This window comes from Lepus europaeus, chromosome 10, assembly GCF_033115175.1.
Source record: "Lepus europaeus isolate LE1 chromosome 10, mLepTim1.pri, whole genome shotgun sequence".
NCBI classification, from domain to species: domain Eukaryota; kingdom Metazoa; phylum Chordata; class Mammalia; order Lagomorpha; family Leporidae; genus Lepus; species Lepus europaeus.
This window is the reverse complement of record NC_084836.1, coordinates 13,473,495-13,487,635: the sequence shown is the minus strand read 5'-3', so window position 1 is coordinate 13,487,635 and position 14,141 is coordinate 13,473,495. Positions and strand designations below refer to the sequence as shown.

At 46.6% G+C, this 14,141-nt stretch overlaps 1 protein-coding gene across 4 annotated transcripts in view; it reads right to left on the bottom strand.

The window, feature by feature from the left end:
- The window catches only part of BPIFC (BPI fold containing family C), a 60,496-nt gene that overhangs the window by 9,997 nt on the left and 36,358 nt on the right, over positions 1–14,141 (bottom strand). For all 4 annotated transcript variants that reach the window (XM_062202955.1, XM_062202956.1, XM_062202957.1 and 1 more), the window contains 5 exons: positions 12,284–12,375; positions 10,086–10,262; positions 8,922–8,975; positions 7,579–7,749; positions 6,931–6,998 (listed from right to left, as the gene is read on the bottom strand). In XM_062202955.1, the coding sequence (XP_062058939.1) occupies positions 6,931–6,998; positions 7,579–7,749; positions 8,922–8,975; positions 10,086–10,262; positions 12,284–12,375 (562 nt within the window). The remainder of the gene's footprint in view (positions 1–6,930; positions 6,999–7,578; positions 7,750–8,921; positions 8,976–10,085; positions 10,263–12,283; positions 12,376–14,141) is intronic.

The following is a 14,141-nucleotide window of genomic DNA, read 5'->3' as shown; positions in this document are numbered from 1 at the left end:
TTCACTTGTATGCCAGAAGCCTGCCCCTGTAGTACAGCTGAAGAGCAGAGAGTCACAAAAGCATGCTTGCTTGTTATCAGCCAATAGCATGTGAGTATGAACTAGGTTTTGAAACTGCTTCAAACTGCCAACTGAGAATAACTATCAGAGAACAGTGAAGTCTGGCCAGGCTTGTACGTGACATCATTGACACTGAGGCTCAACCCGGTGCCAGTGGAGATGAGGACCAGGATCCACGGTGGAGATGAGGACCAGGATCCATAGCGGCTCCTTGAGATGCTGCTGATGGAACGCGAGGGAATGCCTCCTCTAGCCACCCCACCCTCAATGATGGGCAGACCTATTCTGGTTTGGAAATTTGGCCTCCCATAAGCGTGGAACACACCTTTGAGATTCCCTTGTCTTTTCATCACAAGCCCAAACCTCTCCTGGCCACCGTGGGAACACCTGCTCTGAGTGAGCTTGCCTGGGGTTTCCCATGAACCAGACTGTCCTTTCTCCCATGGCCGCCTTCCTTCTCTTTCCGAGTGCTCCAGGCACACTTGCCAGGCTGGGTTTCTAATAGACTTGGAGAAAAACAGGTGGAGCAGAAGGACAAAGTCTCCCTGCCTTTGTTTCTCAAAAACCTCTAAGCTCAAGCCGACCACTAGGTGGCGTCCGACCTCCATGCTTTGACTTTTCATCCTCTACCAGGCCCCTAAGTTGTTGTGTAAGCCCGGCTATTGGGAGCCAACTCTTAGCACTGAATCGTGAACTCTTTGGGGAAGAGAGCTCACTTGGCCCTGCTGTGCAGACATACTAAAGTATGACCTATTTAAAAAGTTTCAGATGAGATTTATTGCCCAGACTGAAACCAGAGCTAGAGTGCAAATGCTTAAGTGTGGTAAAAGGTTGTTTTGTTTGTTCGTTTGTTTTGTGATTTGGGTTCATCTTGCAAATACATAAGGAAGGTCAAGTGTCAAAAGCACTATTAATGTCATTCTTCCAGCCACCTGTCCACAGCAGACATTGAAAACCAACCCCGCCACCCAATACCCTGTGAATTCTTGTTTGTGTCTTTGCTCAGTGACTAGGAAACCTCTGAGGGTGGGAATCAGACTCAGTCGTCTTTGTATTGCAAAAGTTGGGTTGAGCACATTTTGGCACTGAGTGTTCATTCATTCATGCATCCATTTGCCCCACCGGTATTTACTGTGCACTTAATATGTGTCAGAACTGGGACAGGTGCTGCTGGGGGCAGGGCTGAGCAGGACCAGGCACGGCCACTGTTCTCAGGTGGCTCAGCCTCGTCGGGGAGGCTGACACTAGTCAAATCATCCTTCCTGGAGGGCCAGTGCAGCCTGATGATGCCGGAGAGGCCTCTGGGGGTTGACCAGGCTGGGTGACTCAGGCCATGTTAGGATTTGAATCTTTAACCTGAAGAGCAAGGAATCCACTGACAGTTTCTAGGGAGAACGGTGTCTGTGTTGTGTAAATATCACTTTGGCTCCAGGATGGGGAAGAGAATGGCAGGTCAAGAGGTTTCCCAGGTTCTCATTCTGTGCTCAGTATCGTGCTGGGCGGTGTGTCTACCGCTGTGGAGGATGGAGAGACCCTGTGCACAGGAAGCAGCCAGAGGACAAACAAGGCAGTGTGACCCAGGTGCCCCTTTGCTGCAGGAATGCTGGAAAGGAGTATAAAGGTGAAGAAACCAGCCGGTGCTATTGGCGTGTGTGCGTGTGAGAGAAAGACAGAGAGAGAGAGATGGGGAATGTCTTGGGAGGAAAACCAGCTGTCCTTTGAGAGAAGCACTCTGTAGCCACCTCCAGTGTGTCCCTGTGCAGCCAACCTTGCCATTGCCTGTTTTTTTTTTTTTTTTTCTTTTTGACAGGCAGAGTGGACAGTGAGAGAGAGAGAGAGAGAGAGAGGTCTTCCTTTTGCATTGGTTCACCCTCCAATGGCCGCTGCGGCCGGCGCACCACGCTAATCCGAAGCCAGGAGCCAGGTGCTTCCTCCCGGTCTCCCATGCGGGTGCAGGGCCCAAGCACTTGGGCCATCCTCCACTGCCTTCCCGGGCCACAGCAGAGGGCTGGACTGGAAGAGGAGCAACTGGGACAGAATCCGGCGCCCCGACCGGGACTAGAACCCGGTGTACCAGCGCCGCAGGCGGAGGATTAGCCTATTGAGGCACGGCGCTGGCCAGCCATTGCCTGTTAATCTGAGCATTACTCCTATCTGCCTGTGGGCACGGAGGATAGGAACCACTGTCCACTCTGTGTTAACAGCAGTACAGGGGACAGAACAGGTACTTAATAAATTCTTACTCAGAAAGCATGAGTACATGACCAGAACAAGATGGGTAGGGCGTGGGTACTGGAATTGGGGTCACTTTGAGGGTCAGCCAGTCTGGAAGTGGTGGTCATTTTAGGGGGCTGTAGAAGGTAAACGTGGATGGAGTGCAAGGTAGGACAAGTAGTTTAAGAGCTTAGAAACCCGAGCATGTGGACTGAAGGCACAATGAAAGGTTTGGGGGAAGGGATGTGTTGGACTCTGAAAGGACCTTCTTGGTGAGGGAGAGCTCCCCAGGTTGTAACCTCACTACCTCCCGCAACTTGGGAATTCCCACAACGCGTCTGGGAGAAGGATCCACTGGGGACTTCCTCTTCCATTGGGGGTCACCTTGCTGTGGCCTTCCTCTGCCCTGACTTCATCAGTAGCCCAGAGGAAGGGTAGAGATAGGGGCCAACCCAGGTGCCCACACTGAGTCCACCAACCTGTTCGAGGCAAGATCCCAGCAGCAACTGTGAGTCCATCCTTCCTGGCCTGTTTTCTTTGCTGGGTTTCGGTCCAGATGGCTCACACTGGGAAATGTTTATCTGCCCAAGCTGTGAGGAGTGGAGTTAGGTAGCGATTCCATCTGCCTGGTGTCAGCTATATTTGTGCTATCTGGCTATGTTGCCTGGGAGGGGTTGTAGGGTGTACTCGCAGGAATGTGCTCATGTGTGTTGATGGTAACAGGGTGGGGGCAGTCTGTGAGCATCCAAAACTCAGACAAAACAAAGTCAAAAAAGTCCCAGAGTTCTAAATGGTTCAATAATAATGCGCATTTGATTGTCTTCAGCTTTGCATGTAATTAAGAGAATAGGGTTAGAGCTAAGTCATCAAATGAGGCCCAAAGAAGGGAAAGTGTCATGTAAATTAGCCTCTAAATTAACCTCAAACATGTCAATTAAATGGCCAAGCCTTTCCTGGGGTTGTCTCCAAACAAAACTGCGTTTGGAAAACAGGCTCCATTGCAGATGGAGCAATAACCAGAAACTGGTTTATGACCTAGAGGACCAAACTGCATGGCTTTTAAGACCCTCCTGACTTGTCATGTCTCTTGGGGCCTGTTTCTCTCTCTTATTTGGTCAAACTTTGATGCTAGAATGGGAAAATAGATTGAAATACTGCCACCACGATGAACGTTTCTTGAGCGGTGACGGTATGCTGAGTGTTGTGCTACATTATCTCCCTGGCCCACGTGACTCTCTGGAGAGGGGCGCTGTTTTGCTGATTAGGAAACTGGGACTTAAAGAGGTCAAGTAATTTGCTCAGGGTCACACACCTGACAGGTCATAGAATCCCAACCCAGGGGTGCCCATCTCCAGAGAGCATGCTTTTCAGTCAACATGCTCAGAGAAGTCAGGTTTATTAGCACGGTCAGCCTGTCTTCCCCTTGATTCCTTAAAGCAATGGGAAAACAGCTGTGTAGCTTTTCCATTTCCAGACACTCGGTTCCAATGTCTTCTCTTTCTTCTTTTAATACAATAATTAGTTAAGTCAGGGAGAGAGAATGCTCTCCCCAACTGCCTGCAATGGCCCCTGTTGGACTGAGCTAAAGCTGGGAACTGGGAACTCGATCTGAGTTTCCTAGGGGATGGCAGAGACCTACAAACTCAAGCCATCACTTGCTGCTTCCCAGCGTGCACATTAATGGGAAACTGGAATTGACAGCAGAGCTGGGACTCTAACCTAGGTACTCTGATAAGGGATGCAGGAGGCACCCCAAGTGGCATCTTAACTATTAGGCCAAATGCCTGCCAGTAAGTCTCATTTTCTAAGTTTTTGCTCTTTATAACACCAAAGACAGTAGAATGTAGGAAGCAAACACTTATGGCCTTAAAAACAGGCTCATGCAGGCTCAAGTTCTGGCTTTACCACTCAATAGCTTGGTGACCATGAATAAGCTAAACAACCTCTTTGTAAAATGGGGATAATATCTACTCCCAAGACATTTTTTTTAACACTGTATTAGGCCCTGGAGATTCAGAATTGTAAGGTTTAAATAAAATAATACATGTGCCCTGCATGGCACACGACCTCATAGACAACAAAAACTCAGTGACAGTTACAAACCTCGGAACAAAAGGTGCTTTCTCTCCTAGCAGCACAGGGCAGCAGGCAGGAGAGTGAGCTGTTACTCTGCACAGAGGGACTTGACATCATGCTGTATAACTGAATGCCTTTTCCTGGCTGAGGCTAGCCTCAACTTTCAAATCCTAATCACAGCCAACATTTCTTGAGTACTTAACACATGCTTCATGTGGGCTAGCTCATGTATTTTTCACATCAGCCTCCTGGAGGTTTTATTATATAATCACTTCAGAGAGGAGGAAGCAGACACCCAGAGAGAGAGGTTAAGTAATTTGCCTGAGAATACACAGCTAATTAATGGCAGGGCTTGGATCTGAACTCCATGAGTCTGATTCCAAAGCCTGTGGCCTCACTGCCTGTCTACACCTATCCCGCTGTGGTTCTGTCTACACAGCTAGCCGTCTGCTGCTCCACGAAGAGACACCTTCAGGCAGAAGGCCGAGGCGTTCCTGGGAGCTTCTTTGAGAACACTTGGCTCTTCTCAAGATGTTCCACGGATCCCCACCCAGTTACACCTTTCCTGCTGGACATCACCCAACACCAAACCAGCTTGTCCTGAAAAGCAGCGCGTGCGGAGCCAGAAGTGGAGGAGCTGGCTGGGGCGGCCCACGTGGGAAGCAGAGCGCTGCTCTTGCTGCCAAAGGCCCCAGCTGCCGTCTCCGCACTGCCTGGCTGCTTTGCAAAGTCTTGCTCTCGATCTGGCTGCTTGCAGCCTGAGGGAGGCCTGGCCCACCTTCCTGCCTCCAGTCTGCTCACTGTCTCAGGTTGCCTTGGCAGTCCTGCAGGTACCATCCTGACACTGTGGACGTGGAACAGGGCTGCGTCTCAGAAAGGCCCCTCAATGGACTTAATGCTCCACTATCCCATTTGTAATTCTACTTCTGAACTAGAGACCTTACATTTTCATTTTGCAGTGGGTCCCCCAAATTATGTAGTGGGTCCTGCTCAGAACCCCTAAGGCATGAGGGGACAGGAAACCTCAGCACAGAATCTCAGGGGAGCTCCCAGGGGAATGGGCAGCATGGCAGGACCCTAACTTCATTGTTTGTGTCCATCAGGCCATGGGCTGTAGGAAGCTGGAGAATGAATTCACACCCTTCTTAGGAATTCAAGAGGATCAACATCCATTTTTCAGTACCTCCTAAAAATAAGTGTCATGCCCACTGAACATGCTGGTAGGAATGTGGTGGGGGCCGGTGGTCTTGCATAGACCTCCATGGGAGGGAGGTCTGGTCTCCTTGCTCCTTTCCCACCTGGCTGCATAGCCTGAAGTCCCATCCTTGGGAAATCCTTCCTCCAGATCCTGCCAGTAAGCCAGACACATGCACACACGCAGAGAGCTGGACTGGAAGAGGAGCAACCAGGACTAGAACCCGGCACCCATATGGGCAGACGGCACCACAGGTGGAGGATTCACCAAGTGAGCCACGGCGCCGGCCCCGTCGATTCTGCTTTAAGTGTTTTATCGCTTCCTTTTCTTCCTTCCACGAATGTAGTCTGATCTCTGCAAATCCTCCCCCCAGGTAGTCTGATTCATGTCTTCAACCCTCAGCTTTTTAGGGTAGAGGAAAATGGACCATGAAGTAGGCCCTTCCTAATGGCAGTTTCTGTCCAATGGTCTACGTGCTGCACGTGACCTGCCCATGTCCGTTCACTGTGGGGAAAGACCCTGTTCCACTCTGTTCTAGTAATGGGATCGGGTTGTCAGAGTCTGACGGCACCTTAGACTTGATGCTGTACAACTTTCCTGTTTCATAGAGAAGGAACCCGAGGCTGAAGGAGGTCGATAAGCTTGATGCTGGTTACAGAGCCAGTGAGCAGGGATCTGAAACTTGGTTCCTTAACCCCTTAAACTTCATCACTGTCTCTGAATTTGATGAAAAGGAACTTCATACAGCTATACCATTAATCAGAACGTGCACTTACATAACGGACTTCTGTTTTCAATTCTTTTATTCCCCCCCTGTATCTTAACACTACTCCAATGGGAAAGAAAAAGAAAAACCTCAGGGTAGTGTTGTGACATCACAGTTAAGCCGCCATCTGCAATGCTCACATCCCTAATGGCTGCCAGTTGGAGTTTCAGCTGCTCAACTTCTGATGTAGCTTCCTACTGATGAAACTGAGAAAGCAGTAGAAGCCTGCCCAAGTGCTTGGGCTCCTGCACTCACAAGGGAAACCAGAATGAAGCTCCTGGTTTCTGGCTTCAGCCTGGTCTAGCCCTGGCCATAGTTGCCATTTGGGGAGTGAACTAGCAAATGGAAGATCTCATTTTCTCACAGTTTCTCTCTCTCTCTCTAACTCTGCCTTTCAAATGAATAAGATAAATCTTAAAAAAGAGAAAAACACCACAATGCAATTTTTAATTAAGCCCGTACTTCGAATTTACCTAGTGGTACAAGAGAAGCACTACCTGACCTGCATTCATGAAATGATTTCAATTTTTCTCTTTAGGGTTGCTTTGTTTCCATGGTCTGTGGACTCCCTTGTTACTGTAGCTTTCAATAATCATAAAATCAAATCAATAGATCTTACCTGTTGAGAGACAAGGAGCAGATAAGTCTTTGTCCCAAAATAACCAGGCCGACACTGGTACTAGCAACCTGCAGACAACAAAAGCTTTCATTACTAAGATAAGTGGATCTGTTCATTTTGGCCACACATATAATTCCTTTTACAAGTAAATAAAAGAAATTGGAAAGAAACTGCCCTGAAAATTCTTTCTTGCAGGTGAGAAAACTATAAACACTATAAAGACTTTTTGTTTGAGGACCTCCTTTAAATGATTTTTTTTTTCTTTTCTGTTATCTCTCTTCTTCATGTATGTGATGGGGTGCGTGTATGTAAGTATGACATTTTGCTTAAGTTCAATATATTAGTTCCTGTCTACCAGATTAAATTTGAACTTCATCTGATCAAGTACATTTGAGTGCTACCTTGATTGTCTTATTTGAAATAAAAAAGAAACGCAACTGTCCATGTGACTGAGGTAGGAAGAAGGGCACACAGGAGGTAGAGATTGGCAAGGTTTTATGCAATGAGTGGGGAGTGAGTGCTGGCCTTCCTCCCTCCACACACCCCCTCCCTGCAGTCTTAACTCTGGCCTCACTCCCCACGCCTCCAACAGTCCAGGTCCATGGTGGGAACAGGGAACAGGCTGCCCTCCTGTCCCCCAAAACTTACAAAGTCCATGGACACGATGGTTTTCACAGTGGAGTTCTCAGGTTGGATGAGTATCATGATGGAGGCAGGGATGTCCAGGGAGAAGTTGCCCGGTTGTAAGTTGATAACGGGAGGCTCTGTGGCCATGATCCGCACCATGAAGGGCTGGGCCAAGATGTAGATGTCTGCAATCTGCCCATGTGCAGGGAAGGAAACAGAGATTGGGAGTCAGGGTTGATGGGGGGAAATCACAAATTTGGGGTGAGCTATGGTGATTAAGTCTTACATAATGCAGCTAAAATACAAGAAAACTTTTTAATAGAAACAATATCACACACACACACACACATACACAGAGAAAACCAGTAACAACAGCTGACCTCGGTGAACACACACTGCATGCCAGCACTGTGCGAGAGACTTTAGGAATGATCTCATTTCATCCTCACAGAATCCCTGTGAGGCAGATTCTACCAGGATCCCTGTTCTATAATAGATTTGGGGAGTCCTGGAGAGGCTGAGATATTTTCTCAAGGTTGTTGGAGAATACATGGTAGAACTGGGATTCAAATTTATGTGTGCCTAACTTGATACCCTTGCTCTAAAACCAGGATGCTACACAAACTTCTCCTTGCCCTTAAGAGCAAGACTAATGTTCAATGCCTACCATGCTATCAAGGCATGGCACTAACAGCCTTTCTACTAAAGTCACAAGTGAGGGCACCAATCCTTCATTTAAGTTAATAAATCCTTTTTCTAAGTTAATTATTTCAAGGGTGACAGTACTTTATGGTAGGAATAGATGATTTCTTTTGCGACCTTACAATGCCTTTAATTGTATTTTTTATTTTAAGACTTATTTATTTATTTGAAAGGATGAGTTACAGAGAGGCAGAGAGAGAGAGAGAGAGAGAGAGAGAGAGAGTCTTCCATCCACTGGTTCACTCCCCAAGTGGCCACAACGGCTGGAGCTGGGTTGATCCAAAGCCAGGAGCCAGGAGCTTCTTCCAGGTCTCCCACATGGGTGCAAGGGCCCAAGCGCTTGGCCCATTCTCCAATGCTTTCTCAGGCCATAGCAGAGAGCTGGATCAGAAGTGGAGCAGCCGGGTCTGGAACCGGCACTCATAAAATGCCAGCACTACAGCATCGCCACGGCACCGGCCCCTAATCGTACTTTCAATGTACTTCAACACGTACTGTTCACAAAATATTTGTGGGTATCTTAGTAAGAGGAAAAAACTCCTAGTAATGGAAAGATGGACTCATGCTTGGACCTAAAGAGACTGTAAAAACTCACAAGACTTCCTGAAGTAACTGCAATGAAACCAAATACATGATCAAGGAGTCAAACTCAAAGCACTCACCCGGGAGAGCACGTTGCCAAGGCCTTGAGAATTTTGAATGAGATGGTTGGAAATCTGAAAAATAAGAACCACGACACCACTGTAAGGCTTTTACCTGAATTGTCTTTTCAGGGAAATGTGTTTCTTATGCTTTTATGAGTCAAGAAACTCACAGCGTAACATGTTTGTTACAGCTTAACCACAGGGAATTCGAAGTCCAGAGAAGTAAAGTGGCTTGTCCAAGTCACAGGAAGTTAAACACATTTTAAGTGCCTTTGAATTTGGAAACTCTCCCCACCACCAACACATACCATGTGAAAACATCCTACAGTCATCAACAACAACTCTGATGCGATTGTCCTTATTTTCAGAGGTTCCTGAGACAGAGGATGCTTAAATAATTTACCTTTACAGGGGAATGGTTTTCAAATCTGAATCTGAAAGTCCAGTTCTGAGCATTGTAGGGAAGCTGGTGCAGCCACACTTACCAATTTGATTTATAACTACTATATAATTAAGATGTAGAGAATGAGAAGATTCAAAGGGGGACTCTCAATAAAAGATTTTGGTTTACTGGTAGGAGAGAGAATTCTCATTATAAAATGGAAGTACAAGGCAAAGAGAGCTATCTGTCCTATCCCTCAGCGAAGTCAGTTGCCATTACCACCAGGGGCAATCTTTACATTGGTGGAACGCAAGGAGTTATAACCACGGTGGTGATACGTGGCCGTTACGTGGCACTTACTCCGTGCTAGGCCTGGGTTGAATGCTCCATGTGTATTTGAACATCTGGATGTCCACACTGACCCTTCAAGTATGGAGCTATCATTACCTTTTATTTTTTTCCAAAATGAGGACACTCTGGCAAATGGGAGTTAAATATGTTGAAATTACTGAGAGTCACTGTCAATACTTGGTGGAGGGGGTCTTGGTATTATTTAAGATGTATCTGGAACAATGGTCAGATGTCATGAAAAAAAAATTGAAATTAGCATAAATGGAAACCCAACAAATACCCAGATAATAACAACATTCATCCCATAATTCCTTCATTCATTGTCCTGCTAACAGTGACAGCTTAAAAAGGTCCAGGAATCAAAACCACGACCTAAATATCCCACAATGCGATATGGATAAGAAGGTGGAATTATGGCGTCATTGTCATCATTCGTTAACTCTGCTCACCTCTTTGGTGGAGAACGTGACATCGAGAGCCCCCGCTGTGTAATAAGCAAAAGATGCAGATTTGAAGAAGTACTCTGAGATCCCAATGTAGAGCATAGAGTCACTGCGTTTGGGCAGCACAAAAGGAGCTGGTGAGAAGGGGGGGTTGACAAGGTTCTCCAGAGGGTAGAATGTGCCCTGTGGGAAGACAGAAAGACTAGTGTACTGGGGGAAAACTCGGCGAGCGGGACTGAGGAGGTGGGCCCTCTCAAGCCAGAATGAGAAAAATTCCAGAAACCCGGTAGGATGAGAACATCGTAAGGCCTCTGGCTCCTTGACTGGTGACAGTGTTTCAAAGCTCTGAGGATTCTTGAGCATATTTGGGTGTCTGTCCTTGCAGGGGTGTAACTCAGTGAAGGGCTTCTAACCGGCCCTTTGCTCAGACAAAGGCAGGAGGTGCCACACAAAGGTGTCAAACTTTTAACCTTCGAAATCCACGACCTGTGTACCCGGGACATCACAGAAAGACTCAGAAGGACCCAGAACTCTGAATGGTTTAAAGTATTTTGTGGCATTCCTAATGCTTTTGTTAGCTGTAGGGACTTAATATAAAAATAGTCTTATCCAACATCAAACTTATTTCAAAGTCTGGATGAGTGAAATGTAAGCTGAAATGCCCTCCAAATGACAACGAACTTTGAAGTAAAAGTAAGAATCAGCACAATGATCACTTTCCCATGATCAGCTTCAGCAAACGTCATTTCCCTGACAGAAGTCAGCTGCTTTCAGTTAAATCCACCAACCTGAGAGTTAAGAGCAGAGGAACTAATATGTACAATCTACTGATGTGGTACTTTATAACAAATGCAGACCACTCCCTTGCTGGCTCTTAGTCTCAAACCTACTCCCAGAGGCCAAGACATCCTGGTACAGCTCTTGAAGGAGGCAGACACAGGTTGTGCAATCCAAACGATCACTGGCCCATCAATAAAGTGTTCAATAGTCTTTGGGGGGGGGGGGCGGAGCTGTGGTGTAGCAGGTAAAGTTGCCACCTGCAATGCTGGCATTCCATATGGGCGCCGGTTCAAATCCTGGATGCTCTACTTCTGATCCAGCTCTCTGCAATGCCCTGAGAAAGCAGTAGAAAATAGCCCAAGGACTTGGGCCCCTGCACCCGCATGGGAGACCCAGAGAAAGCTCTAGGCTCCTGGTTTTGGATTGGCTCAGCTCGGGCTGTTGTGGTCATTTGTGGAGTGAACCAGGGGATGGAAGGCTTCTCTCTGTCTCTGCCGCTGCCTCTCTGTAACTCTGCCTTTCTTTCTTTTAATATATATATATATTTTTTTTTTGATAGGCAGAGTGGACAGTGAGAGAGAGAGAGAGACAGAGAGAAAGGTCTTGCTTTTCCGTTGGTTCACTCCCTCAATGGCCGCTGTGTTTGGGCCGGTGCATGGCGCTGATCTGAAGCCAGGAGCCAGGTTCTTCTCCTGGTCTCCCATGCGGGTGCAGGGCCCAAGGACTTGGGCCATCCTCCACTGCCTTCCCAGGTCACAGCAGAGAGCTGGACTGGAAGAGAAGCAACCGGGACAGAATCCAGCACCCCAACCGGGACTAGAACCTGGTGTGCCGGCGCCACAGGTGGAGGATTAGCCTAGTGAGCCATGGTGCTGGCCAACTCTGCCTTTCAAATAAATAAATAAATAAATAAAATCTTAAAAAAAGAGAGAGAATTTTTGGAAAACACATAAACATGAAGGATTTGTTGAAAGAAAATAAAATGATTTGAAGAGCATGTTATGTGTATTTCCTTCTGCATATAACCTACATTTTCTAAATTTTGGTTGTTGACAGCCAGGGTGAGAATTCTGATGATGAGAAAGTTACCCTTGGGGCCAGTGCCGAGGCGTAGTAGGTTAAGCCTCTGCCTGTGGCACTGGCATCCCATATGCGTGCTGGTTCAAATCCTGGCTGCTTCACTTCTGATCCAGCTCCTTGCTAATGGCCTGGGAAAGCAGTGGGGGATGGCCCAAGTTGTTGGGCCCCTGCACCCACATGGGAGACCCAGGTGAAGTTCCTGGCTCCTGGCTTTGGACTGGTACAGTTGTGGCCTTTGCAGCCATTTGGGGAATGCACCAGCGGATGGAAGATGTCTGTTTCTCTCTCTTTTATGTGTAACTCTGTCTCTTAAACAAATAAATAAATCTTTAAAAAAAAGTTACCTTAAAATTCACGTCAAGGGAGTTCTCAGTAATTTCTGGAGAATCGATTATGGAATAATCCAGAAGAGTGTAGTTGTCAATCTTTGTTAGGACTACAGGAATGACAATAAAAAAGAAAATCCACATTCATTAAAGCATGGTATGATATATGAAAATATCAATGAAAAAAATTTAATCTTTAATTCTGTTTAAAATATCAATTCTTTTCACAAGTAATATGTGCTCCCTTTTAAAAAAATCCCTTTTAAAAAATCCATTTTAAAAAATAAGTCAAAAGAAGAAAGTAAAACTCTTTCTTAATCACATTGCCCTGAAAGACACATCAGTAACATTTTGGTGTATATTATTTTAGCCATATGTAGGTGCACACACACAATACATGTATACTTGTAGTTCTATAGGAAGTTAGCACAGAGTCCCATAACAATATTAAGTCATATATTAGGTTGGTATAATAAGAGGTTTTCAAAGTTAATGTTACAGATTTCTGTGCAGTTAGAACTCCACTTTTTTTTTTACAATGAGTATGCATTAATGTTGTAATTAGAAATAATTTTTTAAAAAGTGACATTGTGAGGGGAAAATAAAATCACTAAGTTGTAAAGGCCAAGGAAATTATTGTGCACCATGCCATCAATTTATTTTTTACATTATAATCTTCAGAATAAAGCAGAAGGCAGGAGGCCCAGGGGACAGTGGTAGGTGGAGCATCTGGGAGGATGGATTTCAGACAGGTTGCAGTGTCGTGGTCCTCAGCCTTCTGAACTTGGCTTGAGAGAGCTGCCCTCCTGACCACGGCCCTGTGTTCTGTGGTTGAAGACTTCCTCCCTGTTCTAGAGAAGGTGCCTGTGTGTTACCTCTTCTCTTCTTGCATGTTATCTTAGTTAGTTCTATAGAGATGAGAAGCAAGAAGGGATGAAGTGGCTTGCTAAAGTATGGGAACAATGCAAGGCATTACTCTCTGTTGCTATAGTTTTAAAAATGTCCAGACAGTAATTCTTTTATAGGTTGGGGGAGTAAGGCTCAGAGGTACAGAAACTTGCCTAAGGCAAGTTAGGTCATGAGAATCCTCCACCAGTTCTCCTCACTGTGTCTTCTTTCTCTTTCCCAGCTTCTGCAATCCAATCATATTCGCCCACCCCTTCATCAGTCTGATATTTATTAACCAGGATGAGCTAGGCCCTGTGCCTGATGCTGGGGGTACAGAAAAGAGTCAAACTTTCTGCCCCCACAGAACTCTTAGTCTGGGGGTGGAGGGAGACAGATGAACAAATAGGAAATTATAAATACTATCATGAGAGCAGATCTAAAACTGAGATCTGGATGGTCCTAAGACAAACTTGCTCCTATAGTCTTCCCTGTCTATAGATGCCAAGTTCTTTCTTCCAACTCTCTGGTTGCTTAGGGTAGAGCCAAATGTCTTCCTGATTCCTCTTGTGACCCATGTTGGTCTATTGGCACATAGCGCCTCTGTACCCTCAGGATCAGCCAGAGCCTGAATCTGACTTGCTGCCTTTACCCCTGCTCCTGAAGCAGCACCACCCTTGCTCAGATGGGTCACTGCACCGGTCTCCCTGCTGCCCTACCCCGCTCTCCTTCCTGTCTGTCAGGACAGGAGCCAGAGGGATCTCCTCACAGTGTAGGTCAGAGCATGCAGGCCTTGCCAGAACTCCCCAAGACTTCCCATCTCAGAGTGAGAGGGGGACCTCCTATGACCTGCAGTCCTGAAAACCTAATCATCCACACACCCACCTCCTACCTCACCTCCTGCTACTTTGTCCCAGACTTCTCCTGGTTCGGCCTCCTTGTAATTCCCCCCATGTGCTGGACCTGCTCCTGCGGCATGGCCTACGTGTGT